The 22,907-nt window shown below is 42.9% G+C and overlaps 1 protein-coding gene across 1 annotated transcript in view; it reads right to left on the reverse strand.

Moving 5' to 3' along the window:
* Positions 1–22,907, reverse strand: part of adgb (androglobin) — a 400,763-nt gene that overhangs the window by 85,619 nt on the left and 292,237 nt on the right. The window contains exons 27-29 of the mRNA XM_068044513.1: positions 18,770–18,904; positions 11,625–11,778; positions 11,266–11,453 (exon numbers count right to left, since the gene is read on the reverse strand). Coding sequence (XP_067900614.1) covers positions 11,266–11,453; positions 11,625–11,778; positions 18,770–18,904 — 477 coding nt within the window. The remainder of the gene's footprint in view (positions 1–11,265; positions 11,454–11,624; positions 11,779–18,769; positions 18,905–22,907) is intronic.

Below are 22,907 nucleotides of genomic sequence, written 5' to 3' on the forward strand. Positions count from 1 at the left end.
AGGAGAGAACAGAAATAGGGAGGGGCCGGCCATCAAGGGATTTGAAAACACGGCTGAGAATTTTAAAATTAAGATGTTGTTTGACTGGTTTTTAACTTTATCTTTGTCTCTTTCTCTCTTAATCCCATCTTTCTTTCCCTCTCTTGATTTCACTTTCTGTGCATGAATTAAAGCGAATTTATAATTCCTTGTTTAGACTCTGCATGCCTCAGTGAGGATTTTTAAATCTGATTGGTTTAAGAGCCATGTTGGTTCTTGTCCTGTTCACACACGCCACAGATCCGACAAGCGCGTTCTTTCACCGCTGACGGCAAAGTCTGCGCCTTTGTCTTTTTTCCTGTTGACTCTAACTGTTGGATGGTGCGATGGAAGTAAACCCATTCAGATCAATGGGAGTGTGAAGAAGATAGATTTTTTTCGGGTCTGTGCTGCACTGTTTTTCAGTGAAAGTTATCTTTATGAGGGCAGTAGCCTCTATATCCCAAGACAGTCAAGTGACAAGTTCTCTGAAAGGTCAGGGCCAGTTCATATACTGTTTTCATTTCAACCATCCATAGGGAATTGCAGTTTCAACTACCATCAGCTATTAAAAAACACCCTATTTGAAATGTCAACATATGTAGTTAGATAGACCATAAAATAAGCAAATTAAGTTTCTATAATTGTTAACTCATTAGAGAGAAAAAGTTGCAAGAAGACAGTAACATTTAGACACTAACACCATTTTGTAACAGGGACTGGAACAGTTCGAGCATACTACATCAGAAGCAGACTATGCCGGGAGCATGAGCGCAGTGCCCACCCATTGGGACTAATCGAAATATATCTGGGACTTACTGGGCACATGTGGAGGAACTCTGTTGGGCATAGGGCCAGAGAGAAGAGGAAATCTGAGCGCTTTTGCCAGTGCCGGGCATGGTTCTGCTGGTAGCACTCTTGCCTCTGAGTCAGAAGATTGTATGAAGTTTCACTCCAGAGATTTGAGCATAAATTCTAGGCAAACGTTCCAGCGCTGTACCCAGTACTCAGGACAGTACTGCACTATTGGAGGTGCTGTCTATTGGATGGGATGTTAAACTGAGACCCCATCTGCCCTCTCAGGTGAATGAAAAAGAAACTATGGTACCATTTCGAAGAAGAGCAGGGGAGCTCTTGCCAATATCTTGGCCAATATTTATCCCTCCTCCAACATCGCTGAAACAGATGATTTGGCCACTATTACATTGCTGTTTGCGAGAACTTGCTGTGTTCAAGTTGCCTGTTGCATTTCCTACATTACATCAGTGACTACATTTCAGAAGTATTTCATTGGCTCTAAAGCGTTTTGGGATGTCCTGAGATTGTGAAACACAGTATTACAACATGAGTCTTTATTTCTTTCTGTAAAAAGCTCGGTGCCAGAAATACATTTAACTGTTCTTTCCTGTTTATTGAAAGTTGATTTTATTACTGACAGCTGCTTTTAAATAATTTAAATGTTTTAATTCAATATTCCATCCAGGAACAAAAATTTAAGATCTCTTCTGTTCCTGATTAATTTAACATGCCAACCCCTGAGAATAATTTTGTGATGTTGTTCCATGCCCTAGATGGCAATAGCTTCCCAAGCAATAATCTGGGCACCCCGGCAGTTTGCCTTGGAGGGAGCTGATAAGAGGGCAGCAATGTGGTGCCAAGCAGTAGGTGAAGGAACAGGGAAAAAAATATGTGGGTTTGAAGAATGATTGTGTGGAAATAAGATGAAAATGCTGGCCTGATTGTGATATTCCCTTTTATTCCTAGTAGGGTAGAGCAGTTCTATGATTATGGGAAGGGAGGATTTTTACTCTGTGATAGGGATTCTCTCTGCTGTGCTCCAAGTGAGAACGGTTTGAAATGAAACAGGACTTAAAAAGTGTTAAATGAACTGAGCTGAATGCTAGTGTCTGAGAGGGGGTTCTTGGCATTATTGTAGCTGATTGTAGTGCTAATTATAATTTCACCGAGTTCTTCAAAATTGTTGGGAAAATGTTTTTACAGTGGTGGTGGAGCAGGAGAAATCCCGAGGATATTCCCGGCTAAAGTTCACATCTGTGGTATAAACACAATGGGGAACAGCAAGAAAGATTGAAGCTGCTTCTAACATCTGATGCTCCTAACAGTGTAGGCTGGATGGCACAAGAGCCCCTCAGAAACAGAAGGATCAGACATGGGGGAAGCATGAGGCAGACTAAGATGGGTTTGGACTGTACATGCATAAATGAACTGAGCACGGTAAATAAGGTTGATATGCTGCAGCCCCATGGGATTATGATATAGTGGCAATAATGGAGACTTAGCTTGAACAAAGAGACGGTTGGGAACTTAATTATTACTGGCTACAAGGTATTTAGAAAGATAGGGAAGGAAGAAAAGGAAGCGTTTGATAGTATTGATCAAAGATACCGTTACAGCACTGGAAAGGAATGATGATCTTGAGGATTGTAAGGTAGAATTTATTTGGTTACAATTAAGAAACAATAGAGGAGCTATTGCACTGCTGGGTGTATACTATAGGCCACTAAAAAGTGGAAAGGTGATATGGAGGAGCAAATTTTCAGGCAACTTGTAGTAAGATGCAAGAACTTTATAGTAGTGATATTGGGGGACTTCAATTATCCGAACATAAGATAGGAAAAATCACAGATTAAAGGGCAAAAATGGGAAGAATTACTGAATTGCGTACAGAGAACTTTCAGCATCAGTATGTTTCCAGCTCAACGAGGAAGAAAGCAGTGCTGGATCTAGTTCTGGGGGACGTAGTAGGTTAAGTGGAGCATGTTTCAGTGGGGGTGTAGTTGGGGAATAATGAACATAAAATCATTAGGTTTAGAGTAGTTGTGCAAAAGGATAAGGAAAAATCAAATGTGAAAATGCTCAACTGGAGAAGAGCTAATTTCAATGAACTGAAAGGATTGTAGTCTAGGTAGATTAGAATCAAAGATTTGTTGTTAAAACAGTAAAGGAGCAATGGGAGGCCTTCAAAGAGTAGATAGTTTGGGTACAGACTGGACACAATCCCACGAGGAGAAAAAGAAGGGCATCCAAAGCTAGAGTTCCTTGGATGACTAAAGATATAGAGGTTAAAATTAAACTGACTAAGGAGGCTTATGATAAATGTCAGGTTCTTAATACAGTGGAGAACCAAGCCCAATACAGAAAATACAGAGGAGAACTGAAAAGGAAGTCAGAGGGGCAAACAGTATGTATGAGAATAGCTTATTGGGTAACATAAAGGGAACACAAGAGCTAGATAAACAAATAAATAGAAAAAGAGTTGTCAAAGGAAGGGTGAGGCAGATTAAGAACCAAAAAAATCTTCTTGTGCAGGCAAAGGCTGAGGTACCAGTTGAGTACAGATTGCAAGCTGAGTATGGAGATTCGAGTTTGGTGAGTGGGGATTTTAAGTGTTCTGATCTTTACAAAAGTCTGGTCTGCAGTTAGCATTTAACTGGGATTTATCTTCTAGATAAAATAGGGTTAAGAAAGTAAAGTAGGGTTAAGAAAGTAAAGTAAGTTTCTTACAGTCTTAGGCAGGGATTAACAGGCTCTACAGCAGAGTAGCTGATTATTTAAGTAGCTGACCAGTCAAATCTGGTTGCTGCAGTTTCAGCTTCAAAAGGTATAGATACAGAGGTCTGGGTGCAGCCTGCAAACAGCGTGCTGATTGCAAGCTGAGTGTGAAGAGTCATAGAGTTATACAGCACAGAAACAGGCCCTTCGGCCCATCATAAAGAGTGGCGCATGCGGTGAAGGGGGGAAGAAGGTGCTCCATTTTTCTACTTTTTTCTCTACTTTTTTAACCCTCCAGTATTTGGTTCTTGCTTCAGTGCAGTGGAAAGAGCTGGTTGGTGAGTAAATGGTAAGCTATTCTACTTATAATAAATAGTCTGTAAAGTTAAGGTATGGCAGGGCAGCTTTGCCGAGTGGAATGGACAGCCTGTGGTATATGGGAAGTCATGGACGCACCATGTGTCCTGGACAAACACATCTGCAGGAAGTGTCATCGGCTGCAGAAGCTTGAGCTCCGGGTTTTGGAACTTTAGCGACGGCTGGAGTCACTGTTGAGCATCTGTGAGGTGGAGGGCTACGTGGATAGCACATTTAGGGAGGTGGGCACACCGCAGGTTAGGAGCATGCAGGCAGCTAGGGAATGGGTGACCACCAGGCAATCTAAGAGAACCAGGCAGGTAGTGCAGGAGTTCCCTGATATAATCTTACTGGCTAATCGGTTTTCCATTTTGGATATTGGTGAGGATGATGGTTCCTCAGAGGAGTGCAGTCAGAGCCAAGTTTGTGGCACCACAGGTGGCTCAGCTACACAGGAGGGGAGGAAGAAGAGTGGAAGAGCAGTACTGATAGGGGATTCGTTAGTTCGGGAAACAGACAGATGTTTCTGCAGCAGTAAACGTGACTCCAGGATGGTGTATTGCCTCCCTGGTGCCAAGGTCAAGGATGTCATGGAGCGGCTGCAGGACATTCTCTTGGGGGAGGGTGAACATTGGTACCAATGACATAGGTAGGAAGGAGGATGAGGTCCTGAACGCAGACTTTAGGCAACTAGGAAGGAGATTAAAAAGCAAGACCTCAAAAGCAGTAATCTCAGGAGTACTCCCAGTCCCACATGCAAGTGAGCATAGGAATAGGAGAATTGAGCGATTGAACATGTGGCTAGAGAACTGGTGTAGGAGGGAGGGCATCAGATTTCTGAGACATTGGGACCGGTTCTGGGGCAGGTGGGACCTGTACAAGATTGACAGATTGCATCTTAGTAGGACTGGGATGAATAGCCTTGCAGGGAGATTTGCTAGTGTTGTTGGGGAGGGTTTAAACCAAATTGTCAGGGGGATGGGAACCTGAGAGGGAGATCAGATTGGAGGGAGGCAAAACTGGTAACTTGTCAGGGGTGTGGGAACCAGGAGCAAATATCAGAGAGGAATACCAAGGTGCATGGAATACTGTGGGAGATAGACAGCACTAGAGTAGGGAATAGTAAGTTATTAGGTAGAGTCAGAGTAAGGGAGAAAGTAATTAAGTCTGAATCAGGGTTAATGTGCATGTATGTGAATGCACGGAGTGTGGTTAATAAGACTGGTGAGGTACAGGTGCAGATTGCCAGGTGGAAATATGATGTTGTGGTTATAACAGAGACCTGGGTCAAAGAAGGGCAGGACTGGGTGTTAAATATTCCTTGATACAAGGTGTTCAGGAAAGGTAGGAAAGGGAAAATAAGGGGGAGAGGTGGCAGTATTGATTAAGGAGAGCGCTGCAGTGCCGGAGAAAAAGGATGTCCCAGAGGGGTCAAGGACAGAATCAATTTGGCTAGAGCTAAGGAACAAAAAAGGTGCAGTTACATTGCTTGTTGTTGTCTATAGGTTACCAGCTAGTGGAAAGGATGTGGAGGAACAAATTTGCAAAGAAATTACAGAGGTGCAAAAATTATAGCGTAGTTATAATGGGGGATTTTAATTATCCAAAAATGGTCTGGGATAACAGTGGTGTAAAGGGCAGTGAGGTGCAAGAGTTCCTAGTGTGTTCAGGAAAATTTTCTACAACAGTATGTTGCTAGTCCAATGAGAAAGGAGGCACTGCTAGACCTGGTTCTTGGGAATGAGGTGGGCCAAGTGGATCAAGTATCAGTAGGAGAGCATTTAGGGGATCATTGTATTATAAGGTTTAGGCTGATTATGAAAAAGGACAAAGAGCAATCCAGGGTAAGAATAATTAACTGGGGGAAGGTCAACCTCAATGGGGTAAGAACGGAGTTGGGGCAAATAAACTGGAGTCAAAAGCTGGCAGGAAAACCAGTAGATGACCAATGGGTTACCTTCAAAGAAGAGATAGTTCGGGCACAGTCAAGGTATGTTCCCTCGAAGAGATAACGTAGGGCAAACAAATCCACAGTTCCTTGGATCAAAAAAGAGCTGGAGATTAAGATAAAGAAGAAAAAAGTGTGCTTATGACAGATGCCAGGTAGAAAATACAATTGAGAACCAGGCTGAATATAGAAGGTCCAGAGGGGAAGTGAAAAAGCAAGTAAGAGAAGCAAAGGAAATCCAAAAGGTTTCTATATGCATAGAAATATTAAAAGTGTGGTAAAAGGAGGAGTTGGGCCGATATGGGACCAGAAATGGGATTTACGCATGGAGGCAGAGGGCATAGCTGAGGTATTAAATGAATATTTTGTATCTGTCTTTACTAAGGGAAGAAGATGCAACCCAGGCAATGTTGAAAGAGGAGGTAAGTCAGACACCAGAGGGGTTTAAAATTGATGAAGAGGAAGTATTTGATAGTCTTTCTGTAGTTAAAGAGGATAAAACACCAGGACCAGATGGGATGCATCCAAGGATACTGAGGGAAGTGAGGATGGAAATCGCAGAAGCACTGGCCATAATTTTTCAGTCTTCCTTAGACTCAGGGGTGATGCCAGAGGACTGGAGATTTGCAAATGTTACACCCTTGTTCAAATAAGTGTGTAAACATAGCCCAACAACTACAGGCCAGTCAATTTAACTTTGGTGGTGGGGAAACTTCTGGAATAAATAATTCGGGACAAAATCAGTAGTCACATGGACAAATGCGAGTTAATTAAGGAAGGCCAGCTTGGATTTCTTAAGGGAAAATCATGTTTAACTAACTTGTTGGGAGTTTATTGAGGAGGTAACAGAGAGGGTTGATGAGGGCAATGCCGTTGATGTGGTGTACATGAACTTTCAAAAGGCGTTTGATACAATGTCACAGAACAGACTTGTGAGCAAACTTGTAGCTTATGGAATAAAAGGGATGGTAGCAACATGGATACGAAATTGGCTGAGTGACAGGAAACAAAGAGTAGTAGTTAATGGATGCTGTTCGGGCTGGAGGAAGGTTTGTAGTGGAGTTCCCTAGGGATCAGTGTTGCTTTTCCTGATATATATTAATGGCCTAGACCTTGGTGTACAAGGCACAATTGCAAAGTTTGCAGATGATACGAAACTTGGAAGCATTGTGAACTGTGAGGAGGATAGTGTAGAACTTCAAAAGGACATAGACAAGTTGGTGGAATGGGCAGACAGGTGGCAGATGAAGTTCAATGCGGAAAAATGTGAAGTGATTAATTTTGGTAGGAAGAACATGGAGAGACAATATAAAATAAAGGGTACAATTCTAAAGGGGGTGCAGGAGTAGAGGGTCCTTCGTGTATATGTGCATAAGGCATTGAAGGTGGCAGGACAAGTTGAGAGAGGGGTTAATAAAGCATACAGTATCCTGGGCTTTATTAATAGGGGCATAGAGTACAGGAGCAAGGAAGTTATGTTGAACTTGTATAAGAGATTAGTTCGGCCTCAGCTGGAGTATTGCTTCCAGTTCTGGGCGCCGCACTTTAGGAAAGACATGAGGACATAGAGAGAGTACAGAAAAGATTCACGGGAATGGTTCCACGGATGAGGAAAGTCAGTTATGAAAATAGATTGGAGAAGTTAGGACTGTTTTCCTTGGAGAAGAGATGGCTGAGAGGTGATTTGATAGAGGTATTCAAAATCATGAGGGGTAAGGACAGAGTAGTGTTACGACCAGGTGAGAAAGGTGTCTAGGGGTCTTTTGCTGTCTTCACCTGGTCTTATTGTAACAGGGTTTTATTTTTAAACACACTGTGTTTTGAATCCTTGTTCACAGCTTTCCAATCATAAGCCAAAGAAATTAGCATAAATGGGCTTTCTTCAGTTTAAAGGAGAAAAGTGAAATTTATTAAACCTTCAACTTGAACTCTAATATGGTTAATGCCTACGGATATACGACACGCCCATGCTTAGCATGCACACGCGATACACACATGCAGAAGGGACAGAAAAGAGGAGAGGAAAATATAAGGTGAAAGGTTTGAGGCAGTCTCTGAAGGGAGTTTCTGTTTAATTTTTCTGTGGTTCCAGCTCATTGTAGAGTATTTGATTGTAGGCAACTCTTACTTTTCGTTGGGACCCAGTATTCTTCTTAAACCTTGTTCAACTTAGCAGACTTTTCTCTCTTTGAGTTTCTCGTGTCTTCAGTGGTTTCTGAAGCTGGTGTGAGCAAGATGAAAACAGATAGGAGAGAGATGTTCTCCAACCAGGAGCTTGCTGATTTCAAATTCCCTGTTGGAATTTCAAATTCAAAAAACTCCAACAGTCAGTCAGTCATGTGACTAAAACTGGTCTGACCACTTCTTCTGTGTTTGTGGATTCTGCTATCTTAGCAGTCAACCTGTAATGCTAGCTCCCCCACCTTCAATGTCTGGTAATTAAATGTCCATTGTTGGTTGAATATGTCAGGGCATGGTCCTTTGTCCCTTGATCCAACACTGTCTGTTACTATGCAAATGCCTTTCCAGTCAGGGGCTTGCAATTTTAAATTTTAATGTTTATGTGGCGAAATAATATGTGCGCCTCAGTCTTGGCAGGTGGCGGTTTGCCTGAAAATAGGGAAAAACTGTTCCCACTCGTGAAAGGGTTGAGAACAAGAGGGCACAGATTTAAAGTATTTGGTAAGAGAAGCAAAAGAAACACAAGGAAAAACTTTTCATGCAGCAAGTGGTTAAGGTCCGGAAAGCGCTGCCTGAGAACGTGGTGGAGGCAGGTTCAACTGAAACATTCAAAAGGGAATTAGACAGTTATATTAAAAGGAAGAATGTGCAGGGTTATGGGGAGAAGACGGGGGAATGGAACTGAGGGAATTGCTCTTTCAGAGAGCAGGTGCAGACACTGAGGGCCAAATGGCCTCCTTCTGCACTATAATGATTCTGTGATCTGTCTTTACTCAAGAAGAGGATGCTGCCAATGTAAAGGAGGAGGCATTAAATATTGGATTGGATAAAAATAGATATGTTGAAGGTACTTAAAAGGTTGGATGTGCTCAAAGTAGAAAAGTCACCTGGTCCAGATGGAATGCACCCTAGGCTGCCAAAGGAAATTAAGGTGGAAATTGCTGAGGCTGTGGCCACAATCTTCCAATCCTTCATAGATGGGAGTGGTGCTAAAGGACTGGAGATTTGTAAATGTTACACCCCTGTTCCAAACTCAGCAATGACAGGCCAGTCAGCCTGACAGAGGTGGTGGGGAAACATTTAGAGACAATAATCTGGGTCAAAATTAATTAGCGCTTGGAAAAATATAAATTAATAAATAAAAGCCAGAACGGATTTATTAAAGGCTAATAGCGTTTGATTAACTTCATTGAGTTCTTTGATGAAATAATAGAGGATTGATGTGTTTAGTGTGGTTGATGATGTGTTTATGGACTTTCAAAAGGTATTTGATAAAGTACCACATAATAAACTAGTTAGCAAAATTAAAACACATGGGATTAAAGGGGCAGTAGTTGCATGGATACAAAATTAGCTAAGGGACAGAAAGCAGCGAGCAGAGGTGAATGGTTATTTTTCAGACTGTTTGGTTGACATCCTTCCATCTGTGAAAGATGATGGACATGCAGCAAACAATCCATTTAAGTGGGGTGGCTTCTCTTGGTGCACCTTTGTTGATGGCTGTGAAGGTCAATCCTTGAGGCAGGTTCTACCACAAGTGCTGCACATGAAGCTGCCAAGTGATGCTGTGAGTTGTTGTTTTTGACATTGGCTGCTGTAGCAACTGGCCATCGTGGTAGTGCACCATTTCCCTCTTTCGCCAGCTAGTGACTCCCAAGTGCGATAGTCGATATTTAGGTCCTTCATGTCACGCTTGTAAGCATCCTTGAAGCGGATCTTTGGGCAACCCACTGGTCATCTAGCCCCAACTACCTCACCATACAGAAGGTCCTTGGGTATGCCACCGTCTTCCATCCTGCGGACATGTCCGATCCACCGAAGCTGCCTCTGTTTGATTAGTGCCAACACTCTTGGGAGCTCTGCCTTTGAGAGGACTGCCACATTTGTGATTTTGTCCTGCCATGTGGATGGAAGTATACAGTGATGTTCCCCAGGGGCTAGTATTAGGATCACTGTTCTTTTTAACATATATTAATGACCTAGACTTGGGTACACAGGGCATAATTTCAAAGTTTGCAGAGGATACGAAATTCAAAAATGAGAAGGGTAGTAACAGACTACAGCAGGACATAGACAAACTGGTGAATTGGGCAGATACGTGGCAAATGAAATCTTAGGCAGAGAAATGTGAAGTGATATTTTTTTAGGATACAAAGAGGAGAGGCAATATCAAGTATATGGTGCAATTTTAAAGGGGGTGCAGGAACAGACAGACCAGTGGGTCTATATGCACAAATGTTTGAAGGTAGCAGAACAAGTTGAGAAGGCTGTTAAAAAAGCACATGGGATCCTTGGTTTTATTAACAGAGACACAGACTTATGCTAAATGTTTATAAAACACGGGTTAGGCTTCAGCTGGAGTAATGTGGTCAATTCTACACTTTAGGAAGATTGCCAAGATCTTGGAGAGGGTGCAGAAAAGATTTAATACAATGGTAGAAAGGATGAGGGACTTCAGTTACGTGGAAAAACTAGAGAAACTGGGATTGGTCTCCTTAGAGCAGAGAAGGTTAAGGGGAAATTTGGTAGAAGTGTTCAAAACCATGAAGGGTTTTGATAGATTAAATAAGGAGAATCTGTTTTCAGTGGCAGAAGGGTTGGTGACCAGAGGACACAGATTTAAGGTAATTGTCAGAAGAATCAGAGGCAACATGAGGAAAATGTTTTTTGCGCAGTGAGTTGTTAGGATGTGGAATGCATGTCCTGAAAGGGTGGGGAAAGCAAATTCAATAGTAAACTTTCAAAAGAGGACTGAATAAATACTTGAAGGTGAAAATTTGCAGGGCTATGGGGAAAGAGCAGGGGAGTGGGACTAATTGGATAGCTGTTCCAAAGAGCCAGCACGAGGACAATAGGCCAAATGGCTTCCTTTTGCACTGTATTATATTCCATGATTGTAATATTATTTTACCTGTCAGGAAAATCTTCATAAATTGTCCATTATTATTTATTATCTATTATTTTTGAAAAATCAATAATCATTCAGCCAGCACAACCTGATTCTGATTCTATTTTTACTTCAAGTTGAGCTGGTAAATTGCATTCCTTAGGGTCTGAATTCATAAACACTATTAAAATGCCTCAGCTGAGTTTCACTCTGATCTTGCACTGAAGTCACATTTCACAAGACTTTCATCTTAGGAAACAGAATCTGCAGCCAGCTTAAGAATTCCTCTTTCATAATTATTTTCAAGGAGCTGTCAGCTCCTACAACGTTGAGCTGTAAAGCAATTTATTTTTATCACTACCTGAAGATAATGTTTTTGTCATTTGGAATGTAGTAGGACTTAATCTCCTTCATTGAAAAATTGCTGTTGACAGTATCGCTTGCCAGAACAGGGAGAGGATGCCTGGAACCGATTAAACGTAATCTCCATTTACCAGGGGGAACTGGGAGACTCCCTGTTTGGGCTTCAGCCATGAATGTATAGCCACTCTATATATAAAAAAAAAGATAATTTACAGTCTTAGGCAGCCATTTATGATTTAGATTTTTGTTAATTCGAATAAAGTATCTGCATAAAGAGCAGGTTTAGAGAAGCGAGAGACAAATTCCACACAAAACAATACATTGGTGACCAAATCTCTGGTAGCTGGCTATACCTACCGAATTTTTAGTGTAGACGTGAGGAGCTACCTTTTGAAAAACCCGAGGACTTTCCTTTCCTGTCTCATTGTTGACCACATGAAGAACACAGGCTGGCAATGCAGAGTAAACCTTTGGCACCATCAGCATGTCCTCAGGCACATGAAACACCTCTCTGCGGATAAAACAAAGTTCAGTCAGGCAGCTAATGCACCCCTAAATGAAAGCAAAGGGAACATAAAGAGTTTGACTGTGGCACTGGGCTCATATATTGGATGCTGAAGTTAAAGCTAAGGATTAAAACAGAATTCAGGGAGCTCTTTTCAACATAAAGAATATGTGGGGCAAGTTAACAGGAAGGCAGACTGAGTTCACGAGACAATTAACTGTGTTTTGGGAGGGAGAAGGGATTGAGAATAAACTACATTGCATCTGCTGATCTTTTATAACATAAATAAACGTCACTCACAGGGGCTCATTGAAATAACAGATCAAAAGAGAATAATATGTCCCATGTAAAATTACATTTAAATATTATATACATCAGAGCTAAATTTAAGATTTGAACTGCATCTTTGATATCAACCAATGATTATAAAAGCAGGCAAACTTTGATCTTTTCTATTATGAAGTTATCTACAGACCACTGTCAGACATGTATAGTTTCACTTTACTCATTAAAACAGAATGGATAAGTTATTTGCCTTTGAATGTAGCAGCCACTATTCCTAGTCTTACGCACTTACCATGCAGTGGAATATTAATAGTGACACTTCCTGACGCCAGGCTGCTGTTTGAGCTACAGACTTTTACCCTGCTAAGCTGTAAGTGATGGCAAAGGAACAATGCAGTGAACAAGCCAAAGTATTATTAATGGTTTGGAAAGTTGCACTCCAGGGATTTGAAACCCCAGAGATATACAACATAGTGGAAACCTGTGAGAGGCAAGGTAGAATACGATTACCTGAGTTAAGTGGAACCCATAGCACTTTTACATTGCCAGGTTGTTGCCAAGGACAGTTTGGCTGTAAATTTGGCTGTAACCTAGCAAATTATTGAGGTACCCTACCTATCAAAAGGCTTATCTTCTAGACACTGCACTGTCCTGCTGTATTCCAGGGGCTCCATCCCAGCCCTTTCTGATTCATAATCTTCATTTCTTCCTGACATTAACTGCAAATTCAGGGTCAAATTTTACATGTAGCCTGATGATACCCATTTTTACACTTTAACCATAGGACTGGATTTTGTGCTGGAGGCGAGGCTTCGGGCCGAAAAGGCGTGGGGAACCCCGCCTCTGCCTTTCCCCCCTTCCCGGAGCAATCATCTGGTCTTTTTAAATCAAAGAATCAGGAGGCGGGTCCCTGCCTCCAAGAGCTGCCAGCCAATCAGAGGGCCGGCAGCTCAGCAATATTGGCTGCGCCACTGGGAGCGGTGGCCACTGCTGATACTGCAGAGGCCTTAGGCCCAGGCCCAGGGCTGGAACCCTGGAACCGAGGTAGGTGAGGCGGGGTTGCCGGGGCCAGTCTTGAAGGCTCTGGCGAGGGGGAGGTGGAGGGTGGCCATTCAGACCAACGGGAGGAGGGTCCCGAGGGGTAAAGTTGTTCCTGGTGGGGGTGCTCTATGGGCCACAAATTGTCCACTAGGAGGCTGTCTCCTGCCTCTCATGCCCGCAGGGAGAGCACTTCGTTTTACAAGGTCCCCTCCCTGCGCAACGGAGGCCCTTCCCACCGCTGGTAAGATCCCAGCAGTGGCAGGAAGCGGTCTTTTATTGGCCCTTAATAGGCCACTTAAGGGTCTCAATTGGCCTCTGGGCAGGTAGGCCATCGTTGGCCTTTCTCCTCCTCCCCACCCAGGAAGATTGCTGGGCGACAGGGAGGCCCCCCTGCCACTTGCTGCAATACTCTGTGCCACTCCTGCCTCAGGGAGGCCCATAAAATCCCGGCCATAGAGTTCAAACTGTCAACATAATAATATGGCTGTGTTTGCTGACAATGCAACCACTAGGTGGTGCAGTACTAGCACATGGACAAATGCAGCCTCTTCTACTGTAACGCCACCGTCTGCGATGTCACAGGCAGCTGCCAGGATTAAAGATGGCGCTACGTGATGACATCAGCCTTACGCAATGACATTTTCCCGCGCATGCGCCAATTAGTCCTGGCAAGATAATACTGCACATGCGCAGCATCTCACTGAGAGCAAGAGACTGTTTGCTCATGTTCGCAGCTTGGAGCGTTCTGATGACGTTGGCGCTCCTCTGTGTTGCCAGGAATCACTTTGTAATAATATAGAAATGTTAGTTGTGGCTCAGTTGATAGTGCTGTCGCCTCTGAATCGTAATGTTGTGGTTTCAAGTCTCACTCCAGAGTCTTGAGCACAAAATCTCAGCTGACACTCCAGGTGCTTTTGGTGATTTCGCCATTTGGATGAAATGTTAAACCAAGGCCCCATATTCCCTTTCACGTGGATGTAAAAGATCCCATGTTGCTATTTGAGGAGCAGAGAAATTCTCCCTGGTGTGCTGTCCAATATTTATCCCTCAACCAACATCACTAAAACAGGTTACCTGATCATTATCATGGTGCTGTTTGTGTGACTTTGCTGTGTGCAAATTGGCTGCCACATTTCCTCTATTACAGAAGTAAGTACATTTCAAAGCCAAGTCCTTAATGGGCTGTAAACTGCTTTGGAAGCTCCTGACATCATGAAAGGTGCTGTATAAATGCAAGTCTTTCTTTTTTGTTTCCTATAATTGACTCTAACATCAAGTTATAATTTCTTCAAATTTAACTATGATGAGACTGAAGTCAACAACAAGTATAATTCTCTGGCATAAAAACAAGAAATGCTGGAACTACTCAGCAGGTCTGGCAGCATCTGTGAAAAGAGAAGCAGAGTTAACGTTTCGGGTCAGTGGCCCTTCTTCGGAACTGACCCGAAACGTTAACTCTGCTTCTCTTTTCACAGATGCTGCCAGACCTGCTGAATGGTTCCAGCATTTCTTGTTTTTATTTCAGATTTCCAGCATCCGCAATATTTTGCTTTTATAATTCTCTGGCACTGCTTCCCAGCTGCCCACTCAGACTCTTATCAGGCAACCTATAATATGGGTGTTTGGTTTGACTAGGAACTGAGATTTACATCTCATGTCCAGTCAGTTTTTTTTACATCAGTGGAATGATGCCGTGGCAATGTTGTAAATATGGAATGAAAAGACATGAAGCAGAGGTGCGTATGTCAGAAGATATATACTGAGAAATTATTGTGCTCTTTTTAAACTGATTTCAGAGTTCATTTCTGTGGATGTTTGCAACATAATGGACTTGGATCATGATGAATATGCTGAGTGATTTTTCATGCTCAAAGGAAACAAGTTTAGCTATAATGGACAGGATCAGTGATCAAATAGCCGTCACTATGGGAATTGCTTTCCCATTGTTATTCTGCTATGTGGAATATGGGGGCAATTTTTAACAGACAGTCGCCCCATCGATGAGCTGTCCAGCAGTTGCAACTTATAAACAGCATAAACTTGATTGCCTAAGGCTGATCTGAAGCCTGTAAATGAATGCCCAGCACTCTTACCTGAAAGACAGGGCAGGATGCTTGTATATGCAAAGTGGGTCTCTGTCGGGGCATCTCATTTGTAGTTTCCAAAGACTAATAGTCAGAGTTCAACTCAGTGTTTGAACAGGACTTTGTGTTTACACAGTCTAAGTCAGTTGGAATGAAAAGGTGGGAAGATAGAACATTTTCTCTCTCCCATCCCAGTCAATCACCCTGGTACACCTCCCATCTTCATTCCATGGAGTACAAGGGACACAGACTTTAACATACAACTGGTTCAGTCATTCATCATTAGATTTGGCTGGACCATAGCAACCACTGTGAGATTCTGGTCTCCTCTTCCAAAACAGTTCATTCCTCCAGGAACTGCACGGCTTTTTTTCTTCACTCCAACTGTCGGCATAAATCCTCTTTCCTTCCCCTTCCACCCTCACCCTCAATCAGTATCCCAGCCCATGGAATAAAAGGGACATTGGCAACATAGGCAGGCTGGAAGAATGGATGGACATGTGGCAGATAAAATTTAATGTAGAAAATTGTGAAGTGTTACATTTTGGGAGGAAGAACATGGGGAGGCAATATAAAATAAAGGAAACAATTCTAAAGGGGGTGCAGGAGAAGAGGGACCTGGGGTATATGTGCACAAATCATTGAAGGTAGCAGGACAGATTGAGAAAGTGGTTAATATTGCATACGGGGTCCTGGGCTTTATAAATAAAGGCATAAAGTACAAAAACAAGGAGGTTATGGTGAACTTTTATAAAACACTTATTTGGCCTCAACTGGAATAGTGAGTCCAATTCTGGGCACCACACTTTAGGAAGAATGTGAAAGCATTTGAGAGGGTGCAGAAAAGATTTACAAGGCTGGTTCCAGGGATGAGAGGCTTCAGTAACAAGGATAGGTTGGAGAAGCTTGGGCTGTTCTCCTTAGAGAAGAGAAGATTGAGAGGAGATTTGATAAAGGTGTTCAAAATCATGAGGGGTCTGGAAAGAGTAGATAGGGCAAAACTGTTCCCTTTGGTGGAAGGGTTGAGAATCAAGGGACACCAATTTAAGGTGAATGGCAAAAGGACAAAAGGTAACATGAGGGAAAACTTTTTTATGCAGCGATTAGTTAGGCTATTGGATAATTATCTGAAGAGAAAATATTTGCCGGGCCACTTGGAAAAGGCAGGGGTGCGGGACTAGTTGAGTTGCTCTTGCATGACGGACATTATGGCCTCCTTCTATGCTGTAACCATTCTATAATTCTATGTGTAAGAAGATCATGGACTTTCTTGTCAATAAGATTGAGACCATCCATTTAGCAGCCTCTACTGCATCCCCCTTCCTCATATCCTCTAAGTCAAACCTCCCCAAAGGGTTCCCCTGCCCTAGCCCTTAGCCTACATTTTTCTGTATTTTGTCTCTTATTTCCCCTCATGACTTCTCTGAGCTCACCTTACCCATGAGACCTGCCTCCAGCTCCATTGATCCCATTCCTTCTCCTTAGATACTGTCCCCTCTCTTTCAAAACCACCAACATCATCTGTTCCTCAAAAAACCCACTCATTTTCTTCAGGTACTCACATTGACGGCTGTGCCTTCAGCTGTCTAGGCCCCAAGTTCTGGAATTCCATCCCTAAACCTCTCTGGCTCTCCACATGTCTTTTCTCCTTAAAATCTACCTTTATAACCAAACATTTGGCCATTCCATCTAATATCTCTTTATTATGCTTGGCATCCATTTTTGTCTTATCATGCTTTCGTGAAGCATGGGAATTTCTTTTACTTTGTAGGTGCTATATAAATACAAGTTGCTATTGTTGAGGGTGATGGAATCAGCGGTAAGGGAATGGAGTTTGTATTGTGCGCCTAAAGTAATTGCTTTTGCATTGATGATGTACAGTTGAAGAAGGTTGTGACTCATTCTTGAATTGATATCGGACAATCAACTTGACAATGTCAAGGTTGTCATGGGATTGAAAGAAATGGTGGAGAGGTGCAGGTAGATTTCATCAGCGTACATATGGAATTTGACCCTTGCAATATTAGTAATCATTCTGAGTCACTCAAGTAACCAGTGTGGCTGAGGATTTCCTCTGAGCTGCAGCTCCTGCTTTGTTGCCGTAAGTGGTGAAAACTCCAATTACTGGCAGAATTTAATGGAGGTGATAGGGTCGCGCCCGTCGGCTCAAGGGCCGGTGAGTGCCCTGTGTCACCTCTTTTCGGGAAGGCTTGCCGCATCACTTGCCAATCAGGGACCTAACTGGGCAGCAGTGCGGCTTCCCCAGGATTAAAGACCCCGGGGTCGGAGGTCCCAACTACTAAGAGCTGCCAGCCAATCAGAGGCTGGCAGCGTTTACTCAGCAGCATCACCATGGAGGTGGTGGCTGCTACCAGTAATGCATGTATCTGAGGCTCAGGATTGGTGATGGACCCAGGCCACAGGTGAGTCATGGCGGGTGGCGTTTCACAGGATGAGGGTTGAGGGGGGACAGCAGCAAGGGCAGGGGGTGGCTGTCAGCGGGCCCCCCCCCCAGCTTCCCGATGCTGGGTCCCTTAATCAGGCACTAAGTGCCTTTGAACAAGGGACACCCCCACCCCCAGGAGCCGCATGCTACCCACACAGATTTACTTGTCGTGCTCCCCCTCATGGGTGACAGGCCTGCCTGCTGCTGAGCTAATACCGGAGACGGCGGCAAGAGGCCCTTAACTGGGCATTAACTGCCCATTTAAGGGCCTCAATTGGTGGTGGTGTGGGAAGGCCATCCATAGGCCTTCCCGCCACAGACTTATTTGGGGTGTAGCTGGGAAGGTGGTGGGGTCCCCACCCGCCACCATCCCACTTGATTAAACGCTTACTCCGCCTTCAAGCTCGCTACAGGGGAGAGCATAAAACCCAGCCCTACATGTGTAAACAACGATGCAGTGGGCGCAGCTCCAAGGATACACCCTCCTATGTTGCTCTTACTGTATACCTTTCATATCTACATTGTTTTTGCTGTTAAAACAAATAGTAAAATCTTCAAATAGATATAAACCCCTTCCCTTGGCAATCTTTGTCTTTGTGGACATTTGAACAAAGTCACATTGAGGAAACTCTAAAAAGAACCATGATATAGGTTGGATTTTATCATTACTGTAGGGAAAAAATTTCCAGATAGAGTAGTGGAGGGATCAAACCCTGGAATCAACAGAGAAACAATTGGGTGCTGTTGGGATCTCGCCGACTGGCTGAACCAAGATAAGCCTAAGAGACTTCCTGATGCAATTATCTTGCAAATTATTTTGTAAAAACAAGACATGAAAATGTCCACACCAGGGCCAGAATGTTGTATGTAACAGTCGCATAGTATTTATTCTCAATGACAATACATTTGTTACATTGCCCAGTGCAACTACATCAATTACAGTACAGCCAAGAGTTGCTTACTGTAATACTGAACCAGGCACAATGTAGCAGCGCACAAGATCATTAGTAATCACTGAATTAAAGGCTAATGAACAGAAAAGAATCATGAGCTAATTATTATGTTAGAAAGTAATTTTATAAAGAGTACACTTGATAAAAACTTCAGGTATGTCATCAAGGAGCACATTTTCAGTTCATACCTGAATACAACAAACCAGAAGTTGGGAGGCTGGTCATTGTATGTGGTTGTGTAATCAGCATATACTGTCTTAGTCCAGTCATCTTCATAAAAAGGATACATTTTTGCCAGTTTAGGACTTGCATTAAACATGTACCTGGAAGATCAAAAAAAGTGTACATGAAACACACGTTTGCACAAAAATAGGGAAGGGCTAGTAACTTTAGTTTTATTATACTGTTTGAGGGAATGAAATCTCAGCAATGCAACAATTCTTTGAGACAGTGGTTTGCTCCAAGGCCTCTGTCAATGCATCAACTCTCGATGAGAGGAGCGTTGGGCACATTATTCCCAAAACGTTTGAAACATGGCCTTTATGCCCTCTCTCACCAACAAATCTGAGGTCAAGAACTCATTGTGTTGTTGGGTATCTACTTAGCCAAATTTTTGCTCACATTAGCTATTGGAGAAAAATGATACAGCCAAGAAGGACAAGAGAAATAAGCCTACATGCCACTATTCTGTTGTGCCTCAGTATGTCTAGTTATTTTTACACTCTAACACTTTAAGAATAACACTGTCTAACTTACACAAACCTTAACTACATCTCAGTTAAAAGTGCACCGCTAATTAGTCAGCTATCTCTCTGATCTGAGCAATTAGAGGTAAATACAATCACCCTTTTCGGTTATTTTGGAACTTTAAGTAAACATAAATCACGGACATGATTTTTATTGCTTCTGTTAAGATACACCATTCATTTGAGAGGAAACAAAATAGCCATCTGGAAAAAAAAGGTCAAATATATTTATAAACCAAGCCCCCAAAATTCCGAGTTCCATAGTCCACCACCAGAAGTGGAGTGGGGCAAGGACTTTCTGATGGAGCAGCTGCAGCATTTAAAACTGGTCTACTCTTAAAGCTCCAAGGTGACAACATGGTTCCAACAGAAACACATAACAGGAGAGCAGCAAACCTCTCTGACAGAATGATAAAATATTTTTCCTACAGGATAGGAGAGATAGAATAGTGGGTGTGGGGATTGCAAGAGACCTGCCAACAAAGCAGCTAGGACCACTTGGAAGGAGGTGAGATTCAATGGCAATTCTTTTACTCTAAGGACAATTCTCCAATTCAGAATGAAGTTGAGGGGGAACAGCAAGCATTGGTTCATTAACTCAGCAGTAGGAGACAGCTGAGATACTGGGATTCCATTCAGAGGCAAAAGGGAAAGGATATGTAGGAGCTCCTGCACTCATAGTTGGTTTGTGCAGAACAGGTACTAATGATCAAAGACCAAAAGAAAATTCAGTTCACTTAGAATTGTACTCTGAGCATATCAGGAAGGAGACAATGGATAGCAGGAAATTAATTGCTTTTCACTGTGTTTTTCTCTCAGCAAGAAGGAAGACTGAGGGAGAGTTAGTGGAAGTGGAGGAGTATGTTTCAGAGCAGAGGCTAAGGAAATGTCTGGCTTTTGTTGAACAGCATTCGGAGAATGCTCTCAGGGGTCTTGCCATGAAAAGAAGATTGCTAACAGAACATCAAACTCTTATGAAGGAAAGTGAGAAGCCCCTCTGATAACGTGTAGATGTCAGTGCTGGTGACTGAGCCCACTCCTTTGTGGCAATATCAGAGAGAATTCGTAACAATGCAGAGCAACCTGGAGCAAGTGGCCACTGCAGGAACTTCTGCTTACAGCCCACAGAACACAAAGATCTGAAGCTAAATCATAACTTCCAATGTACAGGCTTTGACTAGCGGCATTCAGGCTTTGGGTGACAGAATAAAAATAACTATCTACCAGATTTTGAGATAGCAGGATCAACATTTTAGAAGGTTTGCAGGATATTAAGTACATTATTTCCTACGGATAATATGAGTAATATAAGATCTAGTTCCTTCAGATCCGTCGTCACCCCATGCCTAGTTGGTGCTGAGGACTTTATCTTTTCTCAGGACAGCAGCACCAGCGTATTCTTTGCTCAGCAGGTCAAGGCTGTGGGCATTCAAAGCACAGAGTAGCAGTCTGTCATAGATAGATCCCAGGATTCAGCGTCCCTGGGATAAGCTCTAGCTCCATCGCAAGAGGCTTGTAGTCATATACAGCAGCCATCTACATCTCAAAACCCTGGAGGAGCTTCAAACAAATGTTAGGATAGGGATCAGAAAAAAATTGAAAAGTCACAAGGGATATGCACAGTGCTAAGTCTCATTGATTTCTCAGTTATAACATTCTAAACCATCTCACAATTTTGTCAGAAATATTATCATGTATGCTATTGTGATTTTTCAAAGAGTCATCAAAGAACAAAAAAAATTGACAAAAGATGACCCAAAGTAAAATTTGGAGCCTCTATCTAACAACACAATGAAACACAGTAGTTCACCTTTAAGGCCTCAGCTTCAGCCTTCCTCAGATGTTATTCCACCTTACCTAACTTTATAGCAGCATAAGATTGATGGGTAGATTCTTGGATGAAAATGATGGAATTTAGAACCAATGATTTCATCCTGACTGAAACTCACATTTGCATTGCTGTACCTTAACTAGGGCGCTTTCACCTTACTCTCTTTCTTTTCCAGAAGAACTTAGGAGAAATGTTATGTGTTGGAACTGTCAGCAGGGATCAGTTGGAAAATTTGTTTGGACCTTGGCTCTGTGGGAGGGCCAGTTTCAAGCACATCCTCTTCCTGAGGCCGATTACAAATATAGGAACAGAAGTAGGCCATTCAGCCCCTCAAGCCTGTTCTGCGATTCAATTAGATCATGGCTGATCTGTAGCTTAACTTCATGTACCTGCCTGGATTTCATTACCATTAAACCTTGCCTAACAATATCAATCTCAGCTTTGAAATTTTCAATTGACCGAGCCCCAACAGCTTTTTGGGAATGAGAGTTCAAGAATTCCAGTAACCTTTAGGTGAAGAAGTTATTCCTATTACTCCTATCAGCTCCTTTAATCATCTTAAACACCTCACTTATGTCACCCCTTAATCTTCTATGCTCAAGAGAAAGCAGCCTCGTCAATGCAACCTGTCCTCATGATTTAAGCATTTTAGCTGTGGTATCATTCCACGCTACACCCTTTCTAAGGCCAATGTCTCCTTATACTGCCAAGAACTTAATGTACGTAGACACCTTTTTGAATATCATTATTTTACAGCAGTTGGCATAGCCCTATTATTTCATAGGTCTCAGCTGTGGCTCACTCAGTGGTATCACTCTCATCTCCACGTCAGTTTCTTTTTATTCGTTTCATGAGATGTAGGCATCGCTGGTAAGGCCAGCATTTGTTGCCCATCCCTAATTGCCCTTGAGAAGGTGTTGGTGAGCTGCCTTCTTCAACCGCTGCAGTCCATCTGGAGCAGGTACACCCAAAGCGCTGTTAGGGAAGGAGCTCCAGGAATTTGATCCAGCAACAGTGAAGGAATGGCGATATACTTCCAAGCCAGGATGATGTGTGGCTTGGAGGGGAACTTGCAGATGGTGGTGTTCCCATGCATCTGCTGCTCTTGTCCTTTTAGGTGGAAGAGGTCCTGGGTTTGGAAGGTATTGTCGAAGGAGGCGTGGTGAGTTGCTGCAGTGCATCTTGTAGATGGTACACACTGCCGTCACTGCGTGTCAGTGGTGGAGGAAGTGAAAGTTTAAGGTGGTGGATGGGTTGCTGATCAAGCAGCTGCTTTATCTTGGATGGTGTCAAGCTTTCTGAGTGTTGGAGCCACATTCATCCAGGCAAGTGGAGAGTATTCCATCACACTGCTGACTTGTGCCTTGTGGATGGTGGACAGGCTTTGGGGAGAGGGGAGGTGGGTTACTCATGGCAGAATTCACTGACCTGCTCTTATAGTCACAGTTTCTGGTCAATGGTAACCCCAGGATGTTGATAGTGGGGGATTCAATGATGGTAATGCCATTGAATGTTAAGGGGAGATGGTGAGATTCCCTCTTTTTGGACATCATTATTACCGGGCACTTGTGTGGCGCAAATGTTACTTGCCACTTATCAACCCAAGCATGAATGTTGTCCAGATCTTGCTGCACATGGACACGGACTGCTTCAGTATCTGAGTAGTTGTGAATGGTACTGAATATCGTACAACCATCAGTGGACATCCCCACTTATGACCTTATGATGGAGGATAAGTTATTGATGAAG

This window comes from Heterodontus francisci, chromosome 13 (genome assembly GCF_036365525.1).
Source record: "Heterodontus francisci isolate sHetFra1 chromosome 13, sHetFra1.hap1, whole genome shotgun sequence".
Taxonomy (NCBI): domain Eukaryota; kingdom Metazoa; phylum Chordata; class Chondrichthyes; order Heterodontiformes; family Heterodontidae; genus Heterodontus; species Heterodontus francisci.